This window comes from Tachyglossus aculeatus, chromosome 16 (assembly GCF_015852505.1).
Source record: "Tachyglossus aculeatus isolate mTacAcu1 chromosome 16, mTacAcu1.pri, whole genome shotgun sequence".
In the NCBI taxonomy this organism is placed as follows: Eukaryota; Metazoa; Chordata; class Mammalia; order Monotremata; family Tachyglossidae; genus Tachyglossus; species Tachyglossus aculeatus.
The window spans coordinates 12,660,267-12,687,577 of NC_052081.1; the positions used below are offsets into that span (position 1 = coordinate 12,660,267).

General features: G+C 44.4%; 1 protein-coding gene across 1 annotated transcript in view; it reads left to right on the forward strand.

Moving 5' to 3' along the window:
• The window catches only part of LAMC1 (laminin subunit gamma 1), a 94,700-nt gene that overhangs the window by 51,579 nt on the left and 15,810 nt on the right, over positions 1-27,311 (forward strand). Inside the window, exons 2-18 of the mRNA XM_038757592.1 lie at positions 8,532-8,836; positions 11,129-11,259; positions 13,119-13,285; positions 15,919-16,107; positions 16,877-16,994; positions 17,151-17,249; positions 17,339-17,475; positions 17,924-18,046; positions 18,143-18,332; positions 19,011-19,123; positions 20,197-20,418; positions 20,550-20,738; positions 22,829-23,074; positions 23,468-23,621; positions 24,524-24,666; positions 25,624-25,802; positions 26,053-26,209. Of these exons, the coding sequence (XP_038613520.1) occupies positions 8,532-8,836; positions 11,129-11,259; positions 13,119-13,285; positions 15,919-16,107; positions 16,877-16,994; positions 17,151-17,249; positions 17,339-17,475; positions 17,924-18,046; positions 18,143-18,332; positions 19,011-19,123; positions 20,197-20,418; positions 20,550-20,738; positions 22,829-23,074; positions 23,468-23,621; positions 24,524-24,666; positions 25,624-25,802; positions 26,053-26,209 (2,862 nt within the window). The remainder of the gene's footprint in view (positions 1-8,531; positions 8,837-11,128; positions 11,260-13,118; positions 13,286-15,918; positions 16,108-16,876; positions 16,995-17,150; positions 17,250-17,338; positions 17,476-17,923; positions 18,047-18,142; positions 18,333-19,010; positions 19,124-20,196; positions 20,419-20,549; positions 20,739-22,828; positions 23,075-23,467; positions 23,622-24,523; positions 24,667-25,623; positions 25,803-26,052; positions 26,210-27,311) is intronic.

The window sequence follows — 27,311 nt, forward strand, 5'->3', positions numbered from 1 at the left end:
TTCTTAAACTTAGTTTTCTTAAATGAATCAAGGTTTTTTGTTTTGCTTTGTTTTTTTGGCATCAGCTGCTAATCTTTTTCCCTTCTTCAGATGCCAGGATGAAAAGAACTGTTCTACCCTATGGAGTTAGGGTTTCAGCATTCCAAATGCCAGTGGTCTTGCAACAGTATTGATCTCGAAACAGTTTCAAATCTGTTCACTCAGTGCACAGCCGTTCTGTTAGTTCTCCCTCCTGGTGATGGTTGTTGAAATCTGCACTGTGGGGTATATTTCCCATTGCCTTGGGGCCGCCTTGAAGAATATCTATCCCTTGAAAGGCGAGGAGGTAGGAGGTGTGGCCCTTTGAAGGCATAAGTCCCTACTACTGGATCTTTTACAATCTTCTGAGCCCTGGAAAGAAGGGAGTCATGGCTTTGAATCCTGACGTGCTTGGAACCATCTCCCAGCCGACAGACGTTAGGCAAAAACTTCATTGTTAGAAAACTTTGAGTCCCAGAATCTCATGTCTAGACTTTTTAAGAGTTCTTATGATAAAGCTTCAGCTATACACCTCTTAGACACACTGTATTTTGCTCTTAAGCCCCACTTTAAAAAAAAAACTTTTTTAAATGAATAGCTGGAATTTCTTCCCTGAAAAGTAAATATTTCCACACCAGCCTCCAACTACAGATTGTAATGCCCTCCCTGAAACTACCAACAGTACCTGACACAGACCAGGGTTAGACATGTTTAGGCTTATAGCAACAGAAGAAAAACTATTTTCTTATCTTTTAAAATGTATTGAAGCAGAAGTTAACTCTTTGGTCCCATCTTTGTAAACTGCTAAGCAAGTTCCAAGCACCTTTAACAGCTTTAGTTCATCATGACTCCTGGACTTGAAATGGATGAGCAGTGAGACGAGGAACATTAAGCCACAGAATGCAAGAGGATCATGCCCGGGAGATATAACCATCTCCTCAGTGACCACTCATTGCACCCAGGGTTTCTTCCATGACCTCTTTCTTCTAAAGTAAAACTTGGAATTCGAGCAGCTTTTCTCCTCGACACCTGTCCATTCAAAGAGGTAAAGGGAGCAGAGCTCCAGGGAGCAGAAGGCTGGGAGACAGCTATCCCCAATCTTTTGGAGAGGGATGCTGAGATCCTTTCTCTTCGCCTCCCAATCTTCCAGGGACCACTGAACCTCACCATGAAGGTACCTCCTGGTGAGTTGGAGGGGGAGGAGCTACAATCCATTTGTCTGCTTCTTTCCCAGAATGGGGAAGGGCTGGGAAGGCAGGAAAAACTGGGTCAATCCTGACCATTCCCCCGGTAGTTTTTGAGGGGGGACCTGTGGGGAGTTGAGTAGACTCACTCACTAGTCATTGGAGATCCTTTGCAGCTTTGTCCTCTGTTGAGCCAGCATCTGAAAATGATGAAACGTTCTTGTCCTGTCTCTAAACTGACTGTAAGTGCCTTGTGGGCACTCCAACTCTGTGGTAATTTACTCTTCCAAGTGCTTAGTATAGTGCTCTGCACACAGTAAAGCTCTCAATAAATACCATTGATTGATTGTCCCAGCATTTGGTTTTAAAGCATTTGAAGTTCCAGAGCCTGGCATGATTGTTCTGAGCCATTTCCTTTCCTCTAATGGGTAGAAAGTGGTATGCATAATAATGGATCACTGGGGTAACTTTGAAGACATTTGGTGTATGAAATTTGCCATTGTTTTCTTTCTGAGAACAGATAAGGGTTTAAGGGAATTAAAGCTTTGGACTGTTCGAGCAAAACAGTCATTTAAGATTGAACAACAGCCCTCGTGTAGAAAATCTCTTCACATTTGTCTTGTTCTTTCTTGTTGGTACAGATGGGTTATATTGATACTGTTAGCCCGATCCCATTAGTAGTTTTTTTTTCATTTTCTACTTTAAATGTTGGAATTGCCTTTTCCCCGTAAGATTTTCTTCTCCCTGTACTTTCTTTGATCTCCTTCCCCTCCCTACATCCATCCCTTTTGTTCATTCATTCAGTTGTATTTATTGAGTTCAGAGCACTGTACTAAGTGCTTGGGAAGTACAAATCGGCAGCATATAGAGACGGTCCCTACCCAACAGTGGGCTCACAGTCTAGAAAGGACTAGAAGGGTCCCAGCCTAGCCCCTCATTGCAAGATGCTGTTCTCACCCACTTCCTAGTAGTCATATTGACGAAGGCCAAATATAATTGTTGCTCAATATGAGGAATGTTACAGAGCAAGAAAAAAGATTTTCTCCACATTACTGCTCCTTTCTGGATCTTAACTTTGAGATGAACCTTTACTATTGGCTGTTTTACCAGGCAGCTCTTTTATTTCCTTGCCTTTCGCATTTCTTTATTGCATCCCATTGTGACCAATGGGCTTTCTTTTTTCTTTAATGTTGGTTACAGTGGAAATTCCACAGTCCTTCAATTTCCATTTCTTCAATGGAGTGAGTTGGATTGCTGTACGTTCCCTGTCTTAGCTTGAATGAGTGGGAGTAAATATTGCCCTCGTTCTTTCAGCTCTATGTAGGGTTTCTGGTGTGTCTCTGACCTACTAGCCTGGTTTGGGGAACTGGTGTGGAGTTTTGGAAAAAATGCATCTGAGATTATTGAAATCTACATCCCAGAGAAGCAGATCCCTCAAGTATTGCTTAAATTACTCCTCATGCTTGTTATAAAATTGTGTCAGAGAGCAGTGCCAGTAATGAAAATAGCACAATTCTGCAGTAAGGATAATCTGATCAAATTGTCAGTACCTCTAGTATTGGACAAACAATCAATCCACTGTATTTATTGAGTGCTTCTTGTGTGCAGGGCGGTATGTTAAGCGCTTGGCAGAATACAACACATCATATTGCCGGGTACAGCAGTGGATAATGGCTGTGTGCTGAAGGCTGGTAGGAATGTATATTTTCACTACTTTTGTGATTCTGAGTTCCTTGGCATTTTTTGTCCCTGCCTGTGCTGCAGTGCTGCCTCGCTGGCTGCTCTCCTTGGTCTTATGCCCACTGTGCTACCCTGCCTTTCAAAGAAGGAGAGGAGGAAAGGTGTAAACTCCAGGAGACCCAGAGGAGGCAGCATGGGTAGCCCTAGAAATTCCGTGAAATACTGGGAAATAAAGTAGTGATCAACACAGTACGAGCATGAATGATCAGGCCTGGTAGCTCGTAGCCCAAGTAACCAAGTCTAATCTTCAGGCTTTGAAGCAATAGTTTCTTGTGGGTGTTTATTTGGGTCCGATTTGCCCTCTCAAACTCTTCGGTACAATGGTATAATCCGGGAATACACTCTTCTTTAGTTCAACCTCAGCTTCTTTTTTTTTTTTTTTTTTTAATTTTTATGAACTGGTACAGTCCATTCTTCTGTAAGGCATGTGTTACCTTAAAGTGTTTTGGGATTTAGGGAACGTTCTCCTAACTGCACCCCTCTATCTGGAAGGAACGCAATACAGTTTCACAAACAGCATATGTGTATTGTCAATCAGGGTGTGAGCATCAGAGAGAGTTTTTGTGGACCCCTAGAGCTGGAGTGAACATAACTCCCACATTATAAGAGAGCCGACTGTATTTTGTCACTACATTGTTAATTTAATATTAGGGAATTTGTTTGGCAGTGAAGTATAATGCATTCTTTATTGACAAATTGAATTCCCTTCAAAGAGCAGAGCCCTGTTCAAATTTTCCTTTCTTTGCCTTTTTAGCTGGACTTGGTGAGCTGAAGCTGTGCCTCACTGCCCATGTTTAATCCTTTCTTCTTGCTACTGATGATGATGATAATGATTAAGCTAGTTGAAAGAGGAATGAAATGAGTGTTAGGAGACAACACTTTATCCCTAATGCGTCAGTGGAATCGAGTTAGTCATTCAGTCAGTGTGAGGGCTCATTTCCCTAATCTGTAGCATAAGCACTATAAGCATTACCCATTTCACTGGATTGTTGTAAGGTTTCATCATACTGAATTTAAGGGGGTGGGGAGTGCCCCTCCTCAGAGGTAGATGCTATCTAAACACATTGGCGGTATTTGGGTATCTGGTTTACAGGAGAGACCCCAATGATTTGTATAGCGGATATGAGTTTCTAACCCAGTGTTGTGTATAAACTAGTTGAAGGCCCATCTGGACCTGCCGCTGAAGAGGAGGGGAAGCGATGATTCTGTACTGCGGCTATAGACTGCACCTGGCTTTCCATGAAGGCCTCAATGTTTTGCACAGCCGTAACCCGTGCCTCACTCGAAATGGGATATAAACTGAATGAGGCCACAGTAGCATCTGCCGTTGAAGAGGACGCACGTAGGCCACAGCTCTGACTCCTCGGTGACGCCCTACTCCCCCTCCTCATCACAGACCTCGTCGCTTCTCTCTTTCCTGCACCAACCAGACTCCCTCCACTGCTCTTGCTCTCCGCAGCTGGATTCTTTTCCCAGGACCCCGCTTAGCCGTTTGTTCACCCAGCGGCCTTGGCAGGCCCAGACCCTCTTACCCCAGCTTTCCAACTTCCTGGACCCCTCTACCTGTATCCCGCCGCTTTCCTCCTCTCATCTCCTATTCTGGCCCCAGCCATGGCTGGCTCTTTCTGAAATTTCCACCGCCATCCTCAGGGAGTAGTCTCCAAGCCAATCAGAGCTTTTATGGAGAGAGCTACACGTCACTCTTAAGAAGCCTGTATTTTACCATGTGACAGCCAAATCAATACTAGAACCCTCCAACTTGCCCTTACTTTGATCATTGAAAAAACTGTGGCGTGAATTCCTGTTGACACTGATACTAGTCCAGGTAGGGATGTGTGATGCAGAGATCCACAGTAATTTTGTCCACTGGAAATGGGCTGTTACTGTAAGTCTTTTCCACTTCCTATGATCAGAAACCACCCCCAAGCTTTTGACTTTTATTTCAGTTTTTTTTTAATTAAGAGCATCCTCCTTTCTTGAGGTTTTCTCACACCAGAAAGGTTTCTTTTCTCTGGGAGTAATATTGTCTTTTCATGCTAAGACAGGAAGTTGTCATGGTTATAGGGCCATGATCTCACTCTGGTCCATTTGTAACTTGCCTCCAAGTTGTGACAACACACCAGTAATTTGGGGGATTTAGAGGAATGGAAGAAAATAATTCCCTTAAAAATATTCATTTGAAGATGTTTTTATTGCTGTAGAAATTGGTACAGTTAGGACTACTGGTTATTTGGGAAACTAGTGCTCCATTATAACCTAAACTTTCTGTATATTTTTGTATGTGGGCAACTGTGTCACCTCTGTACTCTGATTATCCAACTGTGTCTACTTCTGGATCAGCATTAACTTGGCTCCAAGAGTTCTTGGTTTGTGAGACTGTACGTACAATTTATCTGCTGAGGTGGAACAATAACAGCTGGTGTGCAGCTGTACACATATGCTTGGGAAATGTTCTCTTAGCCAGTTCGACCCTACCGACAAAATTGAAGTTTTTTTTTAAAAAATCCCTTTCCGTGACTGCTGTTTGTGTTAACTGTTTGGAGAACTGTGTAGAAGCCAGAACATAGCCCTAATTGTACTCAGGCTGAATACATGTATAGTATGTTGAAAGTTGTCCCCATACTGATGGGGGTCCTGCTGTAAAGAAGGCATGTCATTGGCAGACCTCTAGGTGGGGAGTGATGGAGAAGAATGGCGAAACAGTTGCTCCTAACTGTGGACACTCCATTAATCAGAAAGTCCCACTTTTCTTCCTAATCCAGGCCAAGGAATGCAACCAGTACACACTGTCTGCATTTGTGTAAAGCGCCAACAATAACCATTGTTCTTCAGTCCTACACTGTGGTGGAAGTTGTGTCACAAGGGCATGATTCCTTAGACCTGCATACAACAGAGAAGTATTTTTGTTCACTAGCAGCCAGGATTTAAACTGAGTTCCAAAATAGAAAAGGTTTCCTCCCCTAATCAAGAGATTAGAAATGCCTTTTCATGTAGGAGGTTTAAGAAGAATTCTTTGGCTTGATACCATATGAACAAAAGCTGGAGCCTCATTCTTGGTTCTCTGTTGCCCCTCTCCCTCCCCCTTCCTCAACCCCCTACCCAGCATGAACTATGGCATTCAGAGCTGGAAGCCTTTCTTAATTTGGGGTTTCATTTTAAAATGGTCTTCAGTGGAAAACTGGAATGCTGCAGTCCAAAGTAAAGAATTGAGCAAGCCATTGAAAAGTGAAATATATATATAATATATATATTTGAGGAGTTAAATACCACTGATTGGTTCCTGGTGTGCCCAGAATTGGGGTGGGTGAATTTAATCCATCTGGGAGGCTTATTTGTTGATTTTTTAAAAAACTATAAACCAGCTTTAGGTAAATGAGGACTTAGAAAGTTTTCTGCCTTGTAGGAAGGAGCTTCTTCTACTTAACTGTTTTACGCTTTGGTAGCATTGTTCATTCTTTAATATTCCATATTTGGAGATTGTTTGCCAGGGAACTTTCATTTCCTCTTTATCCCCTCCTAGTCTTGTAGAAATTGAGTACAGTAGTATGGTCCTGACTGATAAGAAAGTCCTTTTGGACTTTGAGAGAGTTTAAAAGAGAATGAATCAGGCCTCAACTGTTGCTCCTTCTTTAATGCCCCCACAGTGGATATGGGTCTCGCCACATCATCAAGATAAACATTCATCTGTGGATGCCTAGAGGACTCAAAGTGGCCCTCCCTTTGCCTCACAAGTTATCTATATCAGCTTCCTTTAACCGTAGGGAGCAGTGTGGTCTAGTGGAAAGAACACAGGCCTGGGAATCAGAAGACCTGGATTCTAATGCCAACTTTGTCACTTGTCTGCTGTGTGACCTTGGGCAAGTCACACATCTTCCTTGTGCCTTAGTTACCTCATCTGTAAAATGGGGATTAAGATTGCGACCTCCATGTGGGACATGGACTGTGTCCCACCAGATTATCCTGTATCTACCTCAGCACTTAAAACAGTGCCTAGCATATATAGTAGGCACTTAACAAATACCATTTTAAAAAAGACAAAACTATGTATCTGATCTTCAGAAAATCCATCTCTTGAATATCCATAGGTAATTTAAAAATCTATTTGAAGCTATTTGTTTCAGCTTCATCCCCAATGAAATGTTTCATTATAGTTATCAAGTAGTAGTGTTGATTAAAATGAGTTGTACTTTTTCTGCCTTAGTTTGCTCTTCCTCTTGTAGGAGTGCTAATGGTTAATAGGAGGTCCAAAAGATTATGAGAAGCATTGGGTATGCACAAACTGTATAACCAACCCCTAGACCATCAAGAATTGGCTGTGTTTGAAAGAAAATGTTCAGAGTTATTGAACTGGAATGGTGCAGTCCAGGCAGTAAGTCAAATACGTGATTTCAATCAATGGCATTTATTGAGTGCTTACTACGTGCAGAGTATTGTACTAAGCACTTTGGAGAGTACAGTCCAATAGAATTAGCAGACACGTTCCCTGCCCATAATGAGCTTACCTTATAGATTGCTCTTCTGAAAGATTATGCCTCAAGGCAGGATGGATTAGAGCAAACTTGACCACAGAAGCCCCTCTCCAGAGCCACATTGGACTTCTTTCCTGCAAAGTCTTAAGTTCAATGCAAGGGAGGAGCAGCGTGGTCTAGTGGATAGAGCCTGGCCCTGGGAGTCAGAAGGACCTGGGTTCTAATCTTGGCTCTGCCACAGGTCTGCTGTGCAACCTTGGGAAAGTCAGTTGACTTTTCTGTGCTCGTTACCTCATCTGGAAAATTAGGGAATGAGACCATGAGCCCCATTTGGGACATGGACTGTGTCCAACCTGATTAGCTTGTGTCTACCCCAGTGCTTAGTACAGTGCCTGGGACATAGTAGGTGCTTAACAAACACCATTAAAAAAAGGGAGGAGAGTGGGGAAGTAGAGAATGCTTCTAGGCCTTTTGTGTGTGTGCTTTCGTGTTGAGCAGGTGCTCATTAGTAAAAGCTAATGGCATTGGCCAGTTGTTCATGCCTGAGCTTCCCCCTTGGGCCTGTAGCTTAGTATTGTCCCTGAATCCAGGTCCCAGAGTCAAACCTGGCCACAGATGCTCCTCTTAAACAGGTTAAAAGAGGTGCTCTGTGGTAAAGGTACGGTTTTTGCTATACAATGAAACCGTCATTGCCGAACAGTTTCCTGTCTTTCTTTGGCAGCCTGCTCCAACTAGCCCTAGGGTCCAAAGCTCTTAGATTGCAGATTGTTTGAGGGGGACCTTCTGAGGTGATGTCTTTCTTGGAGAGAGTAATTTTTTTTTTTTTTAGCATGTTTTAACTTGCTTTGCCAGTTTATTCCCTTAGGCTTGAAGCTTTCACTGAGGTTCTGCTGTAAAACAGAATGCTCCTTGTTATCCCCTTAGCCTATTGTATGGTGAGGCTGATTAATATCCTGTATCTTTGGAGGGCTTAAGACCCATTGGTGTTTGGTGGGGGTTTCTTCAGCATCAAATGTGTCTTTATAAACCCTGACTAGTTAATAAGCATTTACCACAGTGCTCTTCACAGAGGAAGCGCTCAGTAAATACGACTGATTGACTGATTGATTGTTGTCCACAGGAAAGGCCTTTGACATTACATACGTGCGCCTCAAGTTCCACACCAGCCGTCCTGAGAGCTTCACCATATACAAGCGCACCCGGGAAGATGGGCCATGGATCCCCTACCAGTATTACAGCGGCTCCTGCGAGAATACTTACAGGAAACCAAACCGGGCCTTCATTAGGACGGGTGAGGATGAGCAGCAAGCGTTGTGTACGGATGAGTTCAGCGACATCTCTCCTCTCACCGGGGGCAACGTGGCCTTCTCCACACTGGAGGGGCGACCCAGCGCCTACAACTTTGACAACAGCCCTGTCCTGCAGGTAGGAGAGGGAAGCAGGGGAGAAGCATGCAGGCCCTGGGATTCTGGGAACGTTTAGTCGGATGCATGTGCATTTGCGGGCTGGGAATCCATTCACTCAGTTGTATTTATTGAGCGCTTATTGTGTGCAGAGCACTGTACTAAACACTTGGGTGAGTACAGTACAACAATAAACAGACACATTCCCTTTCCACGACGAGCTTACGATCTAGAGGAATTGAAGCGGGAATCTGATGCCAAAGGCCCACAGCCCTATTTCAGGGCTACGGGATAACAGAGTAAGAGATATGCTGCCCACCTGGTAGATAGGCATAGATTTATACTACTTTGGGGTACCTATTGTAAATAAGCTCCAGGAAAGTGATTGTGTTCCTGCTTGCTAGCTAAGTTTTGTAAGTTGTTTTGTATTTACAGAGCTTTTGAAAGCACGTCTTGAGAAATGAGCGCAGCAATTTTCTCTCTAGTGAACCTTTAGCCTCCTCTTTAAGGTTGGGGAGGGGAGTACAAGGGGGTGAACAGAAGCCTTTCCTTATGACCTTTTGTAGAGGGTGGTTAGGGATGACTTATTCAACTTTACTGGCTCTATTTCTGTTCTCCTCTTTGACTTATTTCAAACAAAGTCAGGCTTATTCTGAACACTGTCAAAGGAATAAAACTGTGGCAAATGTTCCATGAGTGTCATCAGCTTCCTCTTAACTATTAACTCCCCCGTAAGTCTGGTTTTTATTTCTTCCACCTTGCCAACGTTGACTCAGGACAGGGTAGAAATCATTGATGGGAACATCACATGGCCAGCCTCAGGTGGCCCCCAAGTGGGTGTTCTTCTCACTTGTGTGTGGATTGATTTTTATGGGTAGACTCCAACAACTAGAAGAAAGATTGATTTTTTGGTTGTAAAGCATGCACTTCCTTTTCTTTTTCAACTGCTTTTCTAGAGAAAGGTACCTGGTTACCAAATTTGAAAGCAATCTCATTCATATTTTCCAAGTCAACCCCATCTACCTGTGCCATTGATCCCTGTCCCTTCTCACTTTCTAAAATCACTCGCATCCCCTTTGCTTCCTTCCCTGACCGCCACCTTCAACCATTCACTCTCTCTGATGTTTCCTTGCCCTGTCCTTCCAGTTCCTAAAAACAAAACAAACAAAAAAACCCCCTTCTTCTGCATTTGCATCTGGAGTCATTTGCATCGAGTTTTCATATTGGTGTTTAATTTACATTTTGGCTAGCAGATAAGGAAGGATTATAGAGCAAACTTGCAAAGTGAGCCTTCTGAGATAGGTATGGATTGCTTGCAGTGGTCAAAGCTAAGAAAGCTTGGTACAAAGATTTGAATAGGCTCAACCCAGGAGTGCCAGTAAGCTGGCTGTCACTGGTGATTTCAGTGCTCCAGTTGGACCCGGTGTCCAAACACAGAAAAAAGCAACTGGGCACATAGTAAGTGCTCAATAAATATCATTGATTGGCCACCGCTTAGCAAATGTGCCAAACATCTGATCATTCACACTTATCTTCTGCCAACCAAATAAAGGAAAACCATTCTGGATGCATACATGAGCTTAGCATATGCTTCAGTGATGACAGGAGAGGCAAGTTAGTAGAAAATTGAATCAAAAAGGTCAGCAGACTTGTGGCAGATGTTAAACAGAGCGTGAGAGAGAGAGAGAAAGAGAGACACCGACCAGATCTACTTCCTTGAGCAGTTTCCTTCAGTGTCATTCAGGAGCTAGTCTCAAAATCAAGTGGCCAGACATGATTACAAACCATAGCCATAGAAGCAGCATGGCATAGAGGAAAGAACACAGGCCTGGAAGTTTGTGAACTCTTTTTAGAGAAGCACATTATTCAGAAAACCCCAATGTGTCGTCTTTGGGCCTGCCAATTTGGTTTTCATGTTTGCTTGCTAGTCCAAAAGGACCAGAAGTCTTTGTGCCTGGAGCTTGACCCCCAATTCCTCCAAAGGGAAATACCTCTACCTCTGTGCCCACCTATCCTCGGGTTCTCAATCTGCTCAGACAAATAGGATCCAAATTCTGCTGGAAAGAATTCTGGAATCTTTGGGCTTTAGTCCTGCCTTTGCTGCTTCTGTGTCACTGCTGACACTGTGGAAGTCACCCTTTTTGAGCAAGCACTTTGAGACTCTCAAGAGAAGAGGCTGTGTCAATTTCAGGGGTTTGTTTAGGAGAATAACTTTGTACATGTTGTGTGTAGGAATTATGTTAATAGCTATTATTGTTATTCCACCGTTATTCCTTTTCTTTCTCTCTTCTTCCCTCCCTTTTATGTCCAAAAGGAATTCGTAACGGCTACTGACATCAGAGTTACTCTCAATCGCCTGAACACTTTTGGAGATGAAGTTTTTAATGATCCCAAAGTTTTGAAGTCGTATTATTACGCAATCTCTGACTTTGCTGTTGGTGGCAGGTGAGTAGATTATTCGGTTAGTCTTGAAAAGTGAAAGAACTATTTTAGGATTGGCTTTCAGCTGGTTAATCCATTTCTTGTCTGACATGGGCTGATTCGGCACAGTCGCAGACTTTTGGTCAGCAAGTATCAGTACCAGTAGGGGTAGTATCCTACAGGTTAATTTTCTGCTACAAAGAGGTCTAGCTACCCAAGGTGACCAAGAAGTTAGGAAAAAAAAGTGGATAATTGAATTAAGTTGGATACATGTCTGCCTATTTTTTATGGTATTTGTTAAGCACTTATGTGTCAAGCACTGTTTTAAGCACTGTGGTAGATTCAAGTTTATCAGGTTGGACACAGTCCCTATCCCACATGGCGCTCATAGTCTAAGTAGGAGGGAGAACAGTGTTGAATCCCCATTTTTCAGATGAGAGAACTGAGGCACAAAGAAGTTAAGTAATGTGCCCAAGGTCACACAGCAGGCAATTGGCAGAGCTGGGGTTAGAACCCAGGTCCTCTGACTCCCAATCTTAAACTCTTTCCATGGGGTCCTGCTACTTCTCTGCCTATCACAGCTAAACCCAATTCTTCAGTTTCCGAAGCTTTGGATTGTGAACCAACCCCATTTTGAATTCTCATAATTGGTCATCTCATGTAGTAAAGGGACCCAAGCCTCAAAACCAGTGATGGTTTGCAACAAAAAGTTCAATGAAGACAGAGAGGAAAGATTTGGTTTATAAATGGGATTATGTATGTGAAGTGTTTTGGACCACTTGGAAGAGGTCCTCTCTAAATTCAAGATATTCCCTGAGAGGCGCTGTTACTGAAGAAACACTAAGTTTTGTTGGGAATAATAGCAAGGTTAGTTGTATTTATTAAGTGCTTCCTGAGTGCTGAGCACTGTGCTAAGCACAAGGACAGAGATAGTATTAGATGAAGTTCTGTCCCTGCTCTGCAAGAGGCTTACAGTTTAAAGTGCACCCCAACTCCTCCTGCCTCTATGGAATGTGTAAAGGCAGCAGTTCTTAAGCTCCACAGTCACATCTGCCTGCCATCAGCCCCACCTCAGAGTAAAATGCTTTTGTTTTTCCCCAAAGAACAAAAGCAATTAGGTGGTGTCATTATCATCATCACAAGGCTGGAAGGGACATCAAAAGGTCATCTGGCCCACTCCCCCTGCCTTTAGGCAAGACCCCACTTAAACCTTCCCAAGCAGATGGGAATCTGTTCTGTATTCAAAGACCTCCAGAGAAAAAGATTCTCTGCTTTCCTCAGCATCTTGTTCCAAAATTCAACTATCCTAATTGCCAGAGAATTATTCCTTGTATTTAGCGTAATACCATAATGCTGCAGTTTAAGGCAGCTTGACCTAATGGAAAGAGCATGAACCTTGCATTCAGGGGACCCGGGTTTCAACCTCCAGCTCCACCGCATGCTTGCTGGGGACCTTGGACATGTCACTCAACTTCCCTGTGCCTCAGTTTCCTCATCTGTGAAATAGTGTTGAAATACCTGTTTTCCCTCTCCTTTAGACTGTGAGCCCTATGTGGGACAGAGACAGTGACTGACCTTGATTACCTTGTGTTTTACCCAGTGCTTCATTCGGTGCTTGACACATAGTACATGCTAAACTACTATCACAATTATTATTAGCTCCTTTTGCTCATCTTAGGTTCATTACGTCAGGATAGAATTTTCCACCAGTTTAAACTCCCTCAGATAGAACTTCTCCAGTGTTAAAAGTGAGGGTAGCTGGAATGTTCAAAAATCCTTAGAAGGGCCCCAGGCCTTTGGCATTTATGACCACCCAGCATGTACTGCTGGGATTTTGGAGGTCTTGGGGTAGACTTTTTATAGTTTATCTAATCTCTTCTCAGGTGTAAGTGTAATGGACATGCAAGTGAGTGTGTGAAGAAGGACTTTGATAAACTCGTGTGTAACTGCAAGCACAACACCTATGGGGTAGACTGTGAGAAGTGTCTTCCCTTCTACAATGATCGGCCATGGAGGAGAGCAACAGCAGAAAGTGCCAATGAGTGTCTGCGTAAGTGGTTAAATTACACAGCCTAAATGGTGGGGGATGCTATAATTCTAGGAGAAGGAGTCTTCAAAACTCCCAGCAAAGAGAAAGCACAGTATTCATTCAAGTTTCTCTAATTCCTTAGTGAGAAGGAAAGCTGTGAAAGGACAGTCTGTTAAATTCCACATTCCTTTTAGGAGGGAGAGGAAGTAAGAGTTGTGTATATTTTTACAGAAGGGAGAAATGGAGGCCCAGGGAGGGGAAAGGCACTCTCTTTGTATTGCACAGTGAGTTAATGGCAGAAAGCAAAATTACAAGCCAGGCCTCTTGACTGCTGGGCCTAGGCACTTTGTCCTCCATTGCTGTTGCCCTTCTGGATTGTTTTGTCTGGACCAGTAATTTCAAGGCCGGAAACCATATTCTCATCTAATAATTGTGGAGAATCTGAAAATCAATAGCTATCTTGGTGACCTGATTTATCTTGTATCTCCCCAGTGCTTAGAACAGTGCTTGTCACATCGTTAGCTCTTAACAAATAACACCATTATTATTCCCTCTAGACTGTAAGCTCATTGTGGGCAGAGAATGTATTGGTTTATTGTTGTATTGTACTCTCCCAAGCGCTTAGTACAGTGCTCTGCACACATTAAGTGCTCAATAAATATGAATGAATGAATGATGATGATGGTGGCATGTTCTACCTCATTGCCTGGTCCAGAGGTAGCCAAGTAGAAACTCCTGAGTCTTTGACTACTCCCTGTAAGGGATTTTTGTGGCTTCCCAGGTCCTGTCACTGCTGCCAAATCCAACCTTTTCCTTTTAAAGGCAATTTTCACTCCTTAGTTCTCTCTTATATCCTTCCCCTCCCAAACTTGAGACTTCTTGCTTTAGGCTGTTATCACATCCTGGCTATATCAATCAATCATATTTACTAAGCACTTTATGCAGGGCACTGTACTAAGTGCTTGGGAGAGTACAACACAACAGACACACTCCTTGCCCACAAAGAGTGGGAGGCTTCTAAAGCCATTTAAACCACAAAGTTGCATTTGGGCTACATCCTGGGTAGTCTTAACTCTAGCCTGCCCCCTCCTCCCTTAAAGAAAAGAATCAAATTAAAAAGAGCCAATCTTGCCACCCTGCCACTTCTAAGCTGTTGACATTTCCCTTTGAGCTGGCTGTAAATTGCTCTTTTCTTCCCCTAATCCTCCCAAACTTTTGCTCTCTTCCTCCCCTCTGCATCAGGCTGGTTTTTTTTTTGGTTGTTATTGTTTTTTCACCATCAGTTTTTCAGTGAGCCTGGCTAAAATGCAGCTGGTATCGAGGGTTTACAAATTCACTCATGTAATAAGTTGTTTTGTTCTCTGAACCTCAGAACGAAGGGTAATGTACACACAGTATAAGCCCAATGTTCTTAAGTTTCCTTGCTTTTTGAAAGCAAAGTCCTTTTAAGGTAACCTGGAAACAAGGTTTCAAAAATGCTTTTGCCAAGCAAATTGCATTTTGTGGTCCAGCTGTGAAGTAAATCTGGACACTCACATGCTCTTAGCTAACTGTTTAGGCTATGGTGTTCCCAGAGTCTGAAGGGATCACTCATCCCTGGGTGTCTAATTGTGGACATGGAACATAATATCTTTTTTTCTAAGTATCCTCTAGTGAGGACTGACTCAAGGCTTGTGCAAGACTTAGTGTAGTCATTATCTCAGGACCTTCCTCCTTACATGCCTCCCCTCGGCTACACCACTGCCCCAACAAGGGATTTCTGTCCGCATTGGCAGTGGGGGAGAGCACGGTGACACCAACCTGCTTCTTTGGCCCCCACAGGGTTGGGAGGCTGGGCTTCTGAAAGAGGGAACTATGGCAGCTGCCAGTGGAGACCCCCACGGCTTCTCTTCGAGCCATCACGCTGCCATCTTTACCCGCTGCCCACCGGAGGGACTCGGTCCCTGGGCCAAGCATGGGTCTGGCTTTCCTCACGCCCCCCTGCCCTCTCTCTGGCCTTGACCGTAGCCTGAGAGGAAATCAGCCCCTCCCTCTTGGATCTATAATGAACAAAGGACCAGGGGCGCAGAACACTTGAATTCACTTTCCCTGATGGCTTGGGTAGAGTTCAACAAGCTGGGAATGCACGCAAAGCAGAACTCATGTCATGGGTGGCTGATTTAAGAGTGCTGTAAAAAATGAAACGTGAATAGCTCGTTTTATTCCTAACTGTTGGCAAATCAAGAGGATCTTAGGCGGAATGGGAGGGAGAACGTTCAAACAGAGAATGCTCTCAATTTCCAACTCTCCCTCCAAAGAGGGAACTGATTTTTCCACCTGAGTAACTTCCAGAGATGGAGCCCATGGCATCTCCCTCAGCACAGGAGCCCAACAGCATTTCATGTTGAGGTTGAGATGAACCAGGCGCTGCCACCCTAAGGACGTGAACTCTTAATAATACTTCTTTTTTTCCCTACTTAGTGCTTTCAGCATCCAGGTGCCGTAAATCGTGCGATAATCCTCATTCCAATCCCACCCCTCTGAAGAATTCTGGGTACCAAAGTTCAGGCAGACACACTGTGGAAGTCAGGACATAGGGGAGTTTTTGTGGTTTACTTGGAAAGAGAAAATAGTTCTCCTCTGAATACGTCTAAACTCACAATGGTTTTCCACAGCCTGCAACTGCAATGGACGGTCAAAGGAATGCTATTTTGACCCTGAGCTCTACAGATCTACGGGACATGGTGGACATTGCACAAACTGTCAAGACAGTACCGATGGTGCTAATTGCGAGAGGTGTCGGGAGAACTTCTACCGCCTGGGGAGTGAAGAAGCGTGCTTACCCTGTCATTGCAGCCCTGTGGGTAAGTGATGAAGAGGGCAGTACACCTCCATCAGCCAGGTGGAATTACTAACTAAAGTATCCACTGAGTGGTAAAGCTTTGTACCAAGGCCTTCCAGTAAATTGGCTTTATAATTTTCCTTTGTACTGATTAGGGATCCCCCACCCCCACCCCCCCCCCCGCCACTTTCTCCCCAACTTACAGAACATATTGAACTTTAGATACGTTTCTAGTATGTTTAAAAATGTGTGGGTTGGCCTGATTAATGGTTTTGTAAATAATTGCAGACTGGATCAGAGAGGAGATCTGAACTTTGTCTGAATAAGGTAAAGACTCTGGGAGCATTTCCCTGTTAATGATTCTATTAGATCTAATCACCGTACAGTGTTTGAAAGCAGGGAGAAATTCCTTCCCCTTTTCACAAGACTGACCTTTCTGTTGGTCATCCATTCTTAATGCTCATGTGCACTTCAATTCAAACGCACCCATGATCTTCCCAGAGTTAAACGTCCAAACTCATATGCAGCGTAGTATGATGAATCTTTGAATCAGTAGTAGTCTCTGAGATTTCATCTATGTCGAAGGTGAGCTGGGGGAGCCCCTGCCGTCAAATCCATCCTAATAAAATATAATCGAGGCCCTGTTTTAAACAGTCACATTTTTAGCTGGTCACTCAAAGTTCTAGTTTTTGACAAAAGTCTCAAATGAACCTAGCCTCTTTGTGAATCTCCCACTCTTTCTCTGCCCTCATACTCCCATGACTCTAGTGACAGTGGCCTCTCCTCCACAGGTTCTCTCAGCACCCAGTGTGACAACTATGGACTGTGTAGCTGTAAGCCCGGGGTGATGGGAGACAAATGTGATCGATGCCAGCCGGGCTTCCACTCCCTCACGGAGGCTGGCTGCAGGTAAGAAAGTTGAAACTAGGCTCCACAGAGCAACCTTAGCTCTGAGCATATAGGGAGGGAAGGGAAGTATTCAATGCTCTCTTTCTTGGAGGGGGGCGAAGCTTGTGTCCTAACCCTTTCTAAATCTGTCAAGGAATTGTTCTCTCCTCCCAACAGACCATGTGCTTGCGACCCTGCGGGCAGCACAGATGAATGTAATGTTGAAACAGGACGATGCGTCTGCAAGGATAATGTGGAGGGCTTCAACTGCGAGAGGTAACGGGTCGTTAGAGCTGCTACACTACGTGCGTCTCGGTCGTATGCAAATGATGAAACGACTAATTCCATTTCCCGTTCATCTTCAGGTGTAAACCTGGATTCTTTCATCTGGAATCAGCCAATCCCAGGGGTTGCACCCCCTGTTTCTGTTTTGGGCATTCATCTGTCTGCTCCAGTGCTCAGGGCTACAGTATCCATACCATCACTTCTACCTTCCAGATCGGTAATTTAAACCTGGTTTTGGCAACAAAGCTGGACTCTTTACAGGAAAGAAAATTTCCAACTGGAATGTGTCTGTCACTTTGACTCTCTCCCTGTTTCTCTTTCTCGCCCACTCTGTCTCTCCTGAGACATTCGGAAATACTTTACGTGTATTCATTTAGTTTCCACTGCTTGAGTTGGTTTTTATTTAATATGGTGAAAATGATATAAAGAGTCCATGAAACAGTCTGTGCCTAGTGAAAGGAGTTGTTGAAATTTTGTCACATCAGAGCTTAGAAATTTAAAACTTGGAATTAGTCAGGGTTCTAGTTTTCTTTCTGAGAACCATATCAATTGCAATTCTGCTAAGTAATCGTCTAGAAGAGCAAAGTGCACGTGCTGTAATATAAAAAAAAAGAGCTCTTACAAGTCTGTTAAGAATCGTTTGCATTTTCCCGCTCTCCTTCCAGATCAGGAAGGGTGGCGTGCAGAGCAGCGAGATGGATCTGAAGTTTCACTGCAGTGGTCTCCCGAAAACCAGGACATCTCTGTCATCTCAGACAGCTACTTCCCCATATATTTCATAGCACCCGGTGAGTGGAACTAGAAAGCGCGTCAAGTCGCATCGGTTCCAAAACATTCATGCCTTGCTGGGTTTTCACCTGCCTTCCCTTGTGTGTATTTTTCAGATCAGTTCTTGGGCAACCATGTCTTGAGTTATGGTCAGAATCTCACCTTCTCTTTTCGGGTGGACAAACGGGACACCCGCCTCTCAGCAGAGGACCTGGTGCTTGAAGGGGCCGGCCTGAGAGTGTCTGTACCTTTGATTGCTCAAGGCAACAATTATCCAAGTGAGACCGCACTCAAATATGTTTTCCGGTAAGAGAAGCCATTCTGTGCCCCACAAAAGGTAGCATTAAGTTCAGCTGCTGGCAGGAGAAGGAAGCAATTACCACGACTGAAATCTTACCCACAGCAGGGTCTGCATAACAAAGTGTGTGTTTGAAAGAACATTTTTCAGGATAAAAATCCACTTTTGGCCAGTAGCATTGGATTAGCCCAAGACTGAACATAGACCTAATTTTAGTGAGCAGTGTGCCTTGCAGACGAGATCACAAGTTTTTATAGACTTGTACCACTAGTTCATTGTTCAGTAACCCCACGTCTAAGCTGGTCCAGGAGTCCTATAGTCCTGCTCCATCAATAGAGCATTTCTGGCCTTCTAAACCCCCTTCACTTCTTCCCCACTCACTGTTACCTCTGGTCTGTCAGAATGGCCCCCAAACTCTTTTTCAGATGTTTAACACCATTAAAGTACAAGCAGGTTCCCTAGGTTATCAACGAGGGGAAGGTTTAAAAGAAGATCTTCCACTCTTTGCTCCAGTGTCACTGTAGTGTCAAGCATAGTTGAAACGGCCCATGCTGGATATTTCACCATGCATTTCTGTGATTAGCACAACTTGGTATTTCATCATTGATAACTGAAGAAAAGAAATAATACTTTGTCCTCAGCTAGAAATTATGACTCCGGAGAATAATTCCAGTCTCTCTTTATAGACTCCATGAGGCAACAGATTATCCCTGGAGGCCTGCCCTGACTCCTTTTGAATTTCAAAAACTGCTCCACAACCTGACTTCTATCAAGATCCGTGGGACATACAGCGAAAGAAGTACGTGATGGTGTCATTTGGAAGAAGAGAGCCATAGAGTGCAATGGTTGAATAATAATGATGATAATAATAAAAAAAATACAATCGATTGATTGAAGGATCGGTAGGCAATTTCTGAATAGGAAAGTGGAAGAATTTCCGTTAGGAGTTACGGAATTCAAAAAGGGGTTTTGGTGAACATAATGGTAGTAGGGGGAATAAAAGGCTCAATTAATAATAATAATAATAATAATAATAATGCTGGCATTTATTAAGCGCTTACTATGTGCAAAGCACTGTTCTAAGCGCTGGGGAGGTTACAAGGTGATCAGGTTGTCCCACGGGGGCTCACAGTCTTCATCCCCATTTTACAGATGAGGGAACTGAGGCCCTGAGAAGTTAAGTGACTTGCCCAAAGTCACACAGCTGACATTTGGCGGAGCCAGGATTTGAACCCATGACCTCTGACCCCAAAGCCCGGGCTCTTCTCCAAATTACATAACACTGAAAAGAAATCATGACCTAATAGGCTTTAACCTCGAGGTCATTGCGGCTACACATCCGTTGACATGGGAAAATGAATAATGTGAATGAGCACAACGGGACTGAGTGTGCCTTCATCCTCTGGATGTCATTGGCCCATTGCTCCATCACAGTGCTCTGCAGAAGAAGCAAAATCACTACAGCTCAGAGACTTTTCTGCTCATCATTCTTCTTTCCCAGCCCACATTCCACAGATCTCTACCCACCTGTTGCTTCCTGTTTCTGGTGTGGAGAGAACTGTGTGACTGACAGATGTGTAGGACCAATGGGTAATTTATTTGTATGCAGCCATCCTGCCCCTAGGGCACTTTTAGTGCTTAAAAAAATACTTAGTCCTATATGGAAACCCCAATGGATGATTTAATATAACTGACTACTTTTCCAAGGCTGACATGTCGATTGCTTTTCTTCCGTAATTTAAGTGGATTATTTTGAAGATAATCGTGCAGAGGTGCCTCTTCAGTGAATCTTAGATAAACCAGCCATCTTCCTATGGGCGAGGTGGGTGGGGACTCATTGAGTGTTTTCCACTTCCCTGAATTCCTGTCCAGGTGCCGGCTATCTGGATGATGTCACTGTGATGAGCGCCCGTCCAGGGCCCGGAGTCCCCGCGACCTGGGTAGAGTCCTGCACCTGTCCCTCTGGATACGGAGGGCAGTTCTGTGAGCATTGCGTCCCTGGGTACAGAAGGGAGACTCCTAGCCTTGGACCTTATAGCCCATGTGTCCTGTGCACCTGCAATGGCCACAGCGAATCCTGCGATCCGGAGACGGGTAAGGGACTACTAATTTGGGAGAGTGGCTGGGGGTTAATGTGCTTATCGTTTTCCCACTGGCATTTGACAAAGTGTCCCACAAGCCCTACTTAAGTCCATCCTGTTTCTCTCATCCTCACCCCCAAACAGGTGTTTGTAACTGCAGAGACAACACAGCGGGTCCTCACTGTGAAAAGTGCAGTGATGGGTATTATGGAGATTCCACTGCTGGCACCAACTCTGATTGCCAACCTTGCCCCTGCCCTGAAGGTTCAAGTTGTGCCGTTGTGCCCAAAACAAAGGAAGTAGTCTGTACCAATTGCCCGACTGGCACCACTGGTAAGTCTCCACCAGAGTTCCACTGAACCAGTTCTTTCCTGAGTTAGCAAGTGTGAGGTGTTTCTGGTTCTTTCCAATTTAAAATATTGGGATTTTGCTGGTGGATAAACACTTTGCAGCAGATCTCAGAATCTTGAGTTGTCAATTAAGGGAAAGAGAGCAAAAACACTTATTGCCTGTGTGCCTGTATTAGAGTTGTACTTGGTTTGAAGATGATACTGTAGAAGGGGAGATGTATGTTATATCCATGGGTGTGAGTGTTTTGGGGAGATAGTCCCTTGCACACTGTGAAAATTCAGTAGGTCACCTATCATTCGAAGTGATTATTAGTTGGACATCACCTTTGAAAATCTAGAGCTCTAATTTTGGGCAAAGCTATACCAATAATTGTGGTATTTGCTAAGCGCCTACTCTGAACCAGGCACTGTACTAAGCGTTGGGGTAGGTACAAGATAATCAGGTCCCACATGGGGCTCACAGTCTAAGTAGGTGGGGGAACAGGTATTGAATCCCCATTTTGCAGATGAGGGAACTGAGGCATAGAGAAATTAAGTGACTTATCCAAGGCCACGCAGCAGGTAATTGGCGTGGCTGGGATTAGAACGCAGGTCCTCTGATTCCCCTGCATGTGCTCTTTCCACTAGGCCATGCAAGCCAGTGGTATTCTGCAGCAGATGTTTAGTTAAATCCTCATAGTAAATTTCAGAAAATGTCAGGATTTTTGGGTTTTGTTTTTTTTCCACAAAGTGCCTCTCTTGGCTAAGACCCCCTGAATTTTTGGAATCAGGAAATACAGTATAGTTGTTGATTATTCCGTTCCTTCAAGCTGATTTAGGCTGTAGGCTCACTAGAGGAGCCAAACAAAAGGATCCAAATGAAAAGCAGCGTGACCCAGAGGAAAGCGCATGGGCCTGGGAATCAGAGACCTAGGTTGTATTCCTAGGTCCAGCTCTTGTCTGTTGTGTGACCTTGGGCAAGTCATTTAACTGTTCTGCCTTGGTTACCTCAACTATAAAATGGGTTTTGAGTCCTATGTGGGATAGGGACTGTGTCTAACCCGATTATCTTGTATCTACCCCAAGTCTTAGTACAATGCTTGGCACATAGCAAGCTCTTAACAAATACCACAAAAAAATCCTCTGGTAGTGCTCTTAGCTGAAGACAGCTCTTGGACAGATTTGGGAGTGGGGTTGGTGTTCGGCCTTCTGCAGGTAATTGGTGGGAAGAGCTGAGACTCTGATAATGAATTTTAGGCTGATCGCCAACATTGGTTGTAAAGAAACTACCCAGGAATAAGATACTCTTTTCATTTGGTTAATTCAGTTGAGAATCTCAAAACTTGTTTTATAGTAGTTCCCATTTTACAGTGGGGAAGATGAAGTGAATGGGGAATCAAATTATCCTTCTAAGAATCTACAAGAATTTCCAGCTTGCCTAAATTTAGAGATTTAGGCCCCTTGTTTCCTTGATGGAAACCATGTTCCAAATTTATAGAGGTTCTGGTTAGATTTAGGAAACTGGCCTATTAACAGGTATATATTATGTAAAAGCATATTATGGAAAATGGTTCAGCAGTTTGATGACTGACTTTACTTGTGGTTTTAGTGTCCATTTCTCTCTGAAGGTTTGCATGGCAGAGTTTAGTTGTTCATTGATTTCGGTATTAGAGGTAATTTTGATGCCATCTCTAGATGGAGGGAACGGTACCCCTTTGTGGACAGACTGGAAGTATGGAATATAAATTGTTACGGTTTAAAAAATGGATCCCCAGTTTTCTTCCTTGTCAGTTCTGTAAAGTGTGGTAATTACTTTGATAAGGATCAGCTGAGGGGAACAAACTGCTTTGGGGTTTTCTTCCCCACCCTGTCCCCCAAGTTTGTAAGGCCCCTATAGCCAGGCTTAAATTCATATCTTTATTTGTATATTCCCTAGGGCCCACCACCGTAGCACCATATGCATGGTAGGCTATCAGCATTATGAGTAACAATAATAAAGTCAGATACTAGAACACTCAAATGGCTATAGTTTTTGAGTCCCATAAATTGAAAAACACACACCTTCCATGACTTAACAGACCTTCTTGTTCCCAGGTAAAAGATGTGAGCTCTGTGATGATGGCTATTTTGGAGATCCTCTGGGTGAAACTGGCCCTGTGAGGCTATGCCGACACTGTCAGTGCAGCGACAACATCGACCCCAACGCGGTTGGGAACTGCAATCGCTTAACCGGAGAATGCCTGAAATGCATCTACAACACTGCAGGCTTCTACTGTGACCGTTGCAAAGATGGGTTCTTTGGTAATCCGCTGGCCCCCGACCCAGCAGACAAGTGCACAGGTAAGTGTCCTTGACCGAGTGCCCGGTGACCTCGGGTAAGATCAGGTCCTAGTGTCCCCGCAGAGGGAATTCATTTTCTGTTGTCCAGAGGGCTGCAGCCGCTCGATTTTGAGACTCTGTGGGTCAACCTTCGGCGGATGGCTAAAGCACATAGAGCTCCAACTAAGGAGGCTGCATTCCGCCACGTTAATTGCACCGTACCTGCAGAAGCCAAGTTCCACCTTCTGTGCGTGGGATAGATTCCCTGCTCTTGGAAGTTGCCTGATAGGACATAAGACCAGTGGTTTAGATTCCAGAACTGGGTATCACTGTTTGGTTTTTACAGTTGCGCTTTTGAGCATTGCTCCAATTAACTTGGGTGCTTTCTCTCCTCTCTCTCCGCTCCTTCTGTAGCCTGCAGTTGCAGTCCTTACGGTACTGTGAACCAGCAGACGAACTGCAATCAGGTGACCGGGCAGTGTGAATGCCTGCCCCATGTGACGGAGCGGGATTGCAGTGCCTGTGACCCTGGCTTCTTCAATCTGCAGAGTGGGCAGGGATGTGAGAGGTGAGGCTGATCCCCTTGCTCATATCAATTGGACTTTTTTCTTTTATGGTATTTGTTAAGCACTTATTATGTGCCAGGCATTGTTCTAAGTGCTGGAGTAGATACAAGATAATCAGGTTGGGCATAGTTCTTGTCCCACGTGGGGCTCACAGTCCTAATCCCCATTTTACAAATGAGGCAACTGAGGCACAGAGAAGTGAAGTGACTTGCCCAAGGTCATCAGGCAGACAGACATGGAGCTGGGACTAGAACCCAGGTTCTTCTGACTCCCGGACCTATGCCCTAACCACTAGGCCATGCTACTTGATTTCTTTGTTTCATTCTGAGGGTGAGATGACAGAATATTTTAAAAAGCAGGGTGTATGTTGAATTGGTATTGTTTGGAAGGGAATCATTCTAGAGAAGACAATGATTGGGTCAATGTTTTGTCATAATTGGAGATACATATATCATTTTAAAAAAGAAACCAGAAAGAACTCATATTTTTGTCATACATTTATACACAGAAATTGAGAAGCAGCATGGCTTAGTGGATAAAACACAGGCCTGATATCCAGGAGACCTGAGTTTCTAATCCCAGTTCTTCTCCTTGCCTGCTGTGTGACCTGGGGCAAGTCATTTCACTTTCTCTGGGCCTCAGTTTCCTCAACTTCAAAATAAGGAGTTCATACCTGTTCTCCCTACTACTTAGGCTGTAAACCCCATACGAGACAGGGACTAGTTCCAAACTCATTACCTCACCCCTTGGAACAGTGCTGGCCACGTAAATAAGTGCCCAATAGATACCATAAAAAAAGTGAATGCGTACCTCCTTATATGGAAGGGTAACTATCGCCATTGACAAATGTGAAGAGTAGTTTGTCCTCTTGCTTCACGGTGGTTGTATTTTGTTCCCTTTCCAGATGCGACTGCCACGCTCTAGGCTCTACGAATGGCCAGTGCGATATTCGCACTGGGCAGTGTGAATGCCAGCCAGGCATCACCGGTCAACACTGTGAGCGATGTGAGGTCAACCACTTTGGATTTGGACCTGAAGGCTGTAAACGTAAGAGAGGCTGATGGCAAGAAACATGTACACTACATCTTCTGTACTGGGAACTGTAGGACCTGAAGCAAGAACACCTAAACAGAGGGGAAACAGACTTACTTGTCTTTAAGGAAGGGACCCCTACATCCTTTCTCAGCAAGCCCCCTAAACTATGTTTTCCCATCTGTTTATCTCCATTGCATTTACCTGTGACTATTTTTCTTTCCCAAAGGAATTCCTTGCTTCACTCACTTCCTTTCACCAGATCAAACATTTCATTTTCTCCTTCCCATCCCAGGTAGTGAGATAGTGAATGAGACTATTCACAGTAAAGATCCGTTCCTGTTGACTGGTTGTGGCGATAATTCTCATCCCTGGGGCTGCCTTGTTGGTTTTACTTAGAGACATCTGCTTCTCCTTGGCATGAAAACTTGCTTGGAGTTGGAGCCCAGAACAGTCGGGTTTTTCGCTTCCTAAACTCCTACGTTTCTCCTTTGGAATGTAATACGAAGCCTCTGACTCAGACCCGAAAACAAAGTTTGTAAATCTATCACAAAAGAAAATATTATACATCCTCTTTGTTAGTTATTGCTTTGTAACACAAGAGTGTCACCTCCATAAGTGATCATGTTAGCCCAGAGTGCCTAGAAAATGGGTAGTAGGTAGTTTGATTGAAAAAAAAAAAAACCTTCATAGGTCCAAGATTCAATCAGTCAGAGGTATTTAATGCCCCACAAAGGGTGCATATTTACACTTGGAAGCTTGTTCTTTGCCTCTTAAAGTTTCCATCTCCTCTGCCAGGAAGACTCACCCTGTTTAATCCTAGTAAAATAGGCCTGCCTTTTAAGCAGCCTACTCTGTAGTGATGGTGTAGTTGGCTTTTCAGAGAGCAGTGGGCAGTTGAGAGAAAGTGCACTCCCTCCCCTCATTCCCTAGTCCTGTTTTAACGTCCTCTTTCCCCCCTTCGTTCTGCAGCATGTGACTGTGACCCTGAGGGGTCTCTCTCACTCCAGTGCAAAGACGACGGTCGCTGTGAGTGCAAAGAAGGCTTCGTTGGAAACCGTTGCGACCAGTGCGAAGAGAACTATTTCTACAATCGGTCTTGGCCTGGCTGCCAGGAGTGCCCTGCATGCTACAGACTAGTGAAAGATAAGGTATGACCAGGAGGCAGGGTCTCTTCAGCCCCTTGTATGGCTCAGAGTGGAGCAGCAGTGGAGTGGCACAGGTCTGGGTGCCACTGAAGTGACTGAGGTGCACCCAGTGAACCGATTGTGCAGGTTCACGTGATGCCCAGGTGACACCCGCTAGAGGCTTGAGCTTCTGAAAACCCTGCCCTGGCACCCACCTGGCAGAGAAGCTCAGCAGGAAGGACCTTCATTTTCTTCTTCTCTCTGCCCCGATCAGGTAGCTGAGCATCGACTGAAGCTGGAGGAACTAGAGAGCCTCATCGCCAGCCTTGGGACAGGGGATGAAACGGTGACAGATCAGGCCTTTGAGGACAGACTGAAAGAGGCAGAGAGAGATGTCATGGACTTGCTTCGTGAGGCACAGAACATCAAAGGTAGGCCCCCCGGACAGCCTGGTACGTCCCTTAACTGACCAGACGCTCAGTGCCACAGGTGAAGAACTCAGGACTAGAACTTTGTGGCTGCCAGATTATTTTTGCCCAGGTTACTGTGTCTTCCGGTGTCATGACTTGGGTAGGGAATGGGGAACGGCTATCCAGGAGAGTCCGGGGTGGACGTCATGGCCTGCTTCAGAGGGGATCAGGAGACTCCTTTGGATGATGGAGGCAAATAATTTAGTGACAAGGGCCATATTAGTCTCTTGGCTAGTCACACAAACAGAAATCTAAGGAAATGATAATAATTAATGGTATTTGTTAAGCACTTACTGTGTGCCAAGGATTGCACTAAACGCAGGGGTGGATGCAAGATAATCAGGTCAGAAACAGTCCTTGTGATATAGAGGGCTCACAGTCTAGGAGGGGAACGAGTACTAAATCCCAGTTTTACAGCTGAAAGTACCTGAGGAATAGAAGTTAAGTGACTTGTCCAAGGTCACACAGCAGGCAAGTGACAGAGCTGAGATTAGAACCCAAGTCCACTAACAGCCAGGTTGGTGCTTTTTCCACTAAGCTATGCTACTTCTGTAAGATACGGTGAGAAAGTTAAAAATATTAAGAGCAATCAGTTACAGTCTCATACTGAATAGAGTATGGATTTTTTTTTTGGAGTTGGGGGTTAAAGAAACCTAATTCTGGGATTAAAGTATTTGGTTTTAATTTTTTTAATCTAGGGTTTAAATTAGCTTTGAATTTGTAAGCAGTCGTCCAGCCAGTCTAGGAAATTTCTAGAAAAGGGAGTTGAGGGAGGGTGAAGGGGCCAAGGTGGAGGGAGATGGAGGAGTGAAGACCGGAGCTGGTGCTGCTGGGATGCTCCCACAGACAGGAACCTAAGGTGGGGGAAGAGGAGGTGGGGAAAGTAGGTGGCTGTGTATGCCACATAACATCAGTGGAGGAGCCCCTCTTGCTCCTACTGGCTCAGCCTTCTGGCTGGGAAGGGGAGCAGTGGAAGAGCAAGAGAAAAGAGGATGGCTCAGAGCTGCCTGTCAAAGAGAGAAGAGAGAAGCAGTGTGGAGAAGGGCCTGGCAGAATTGTAGGG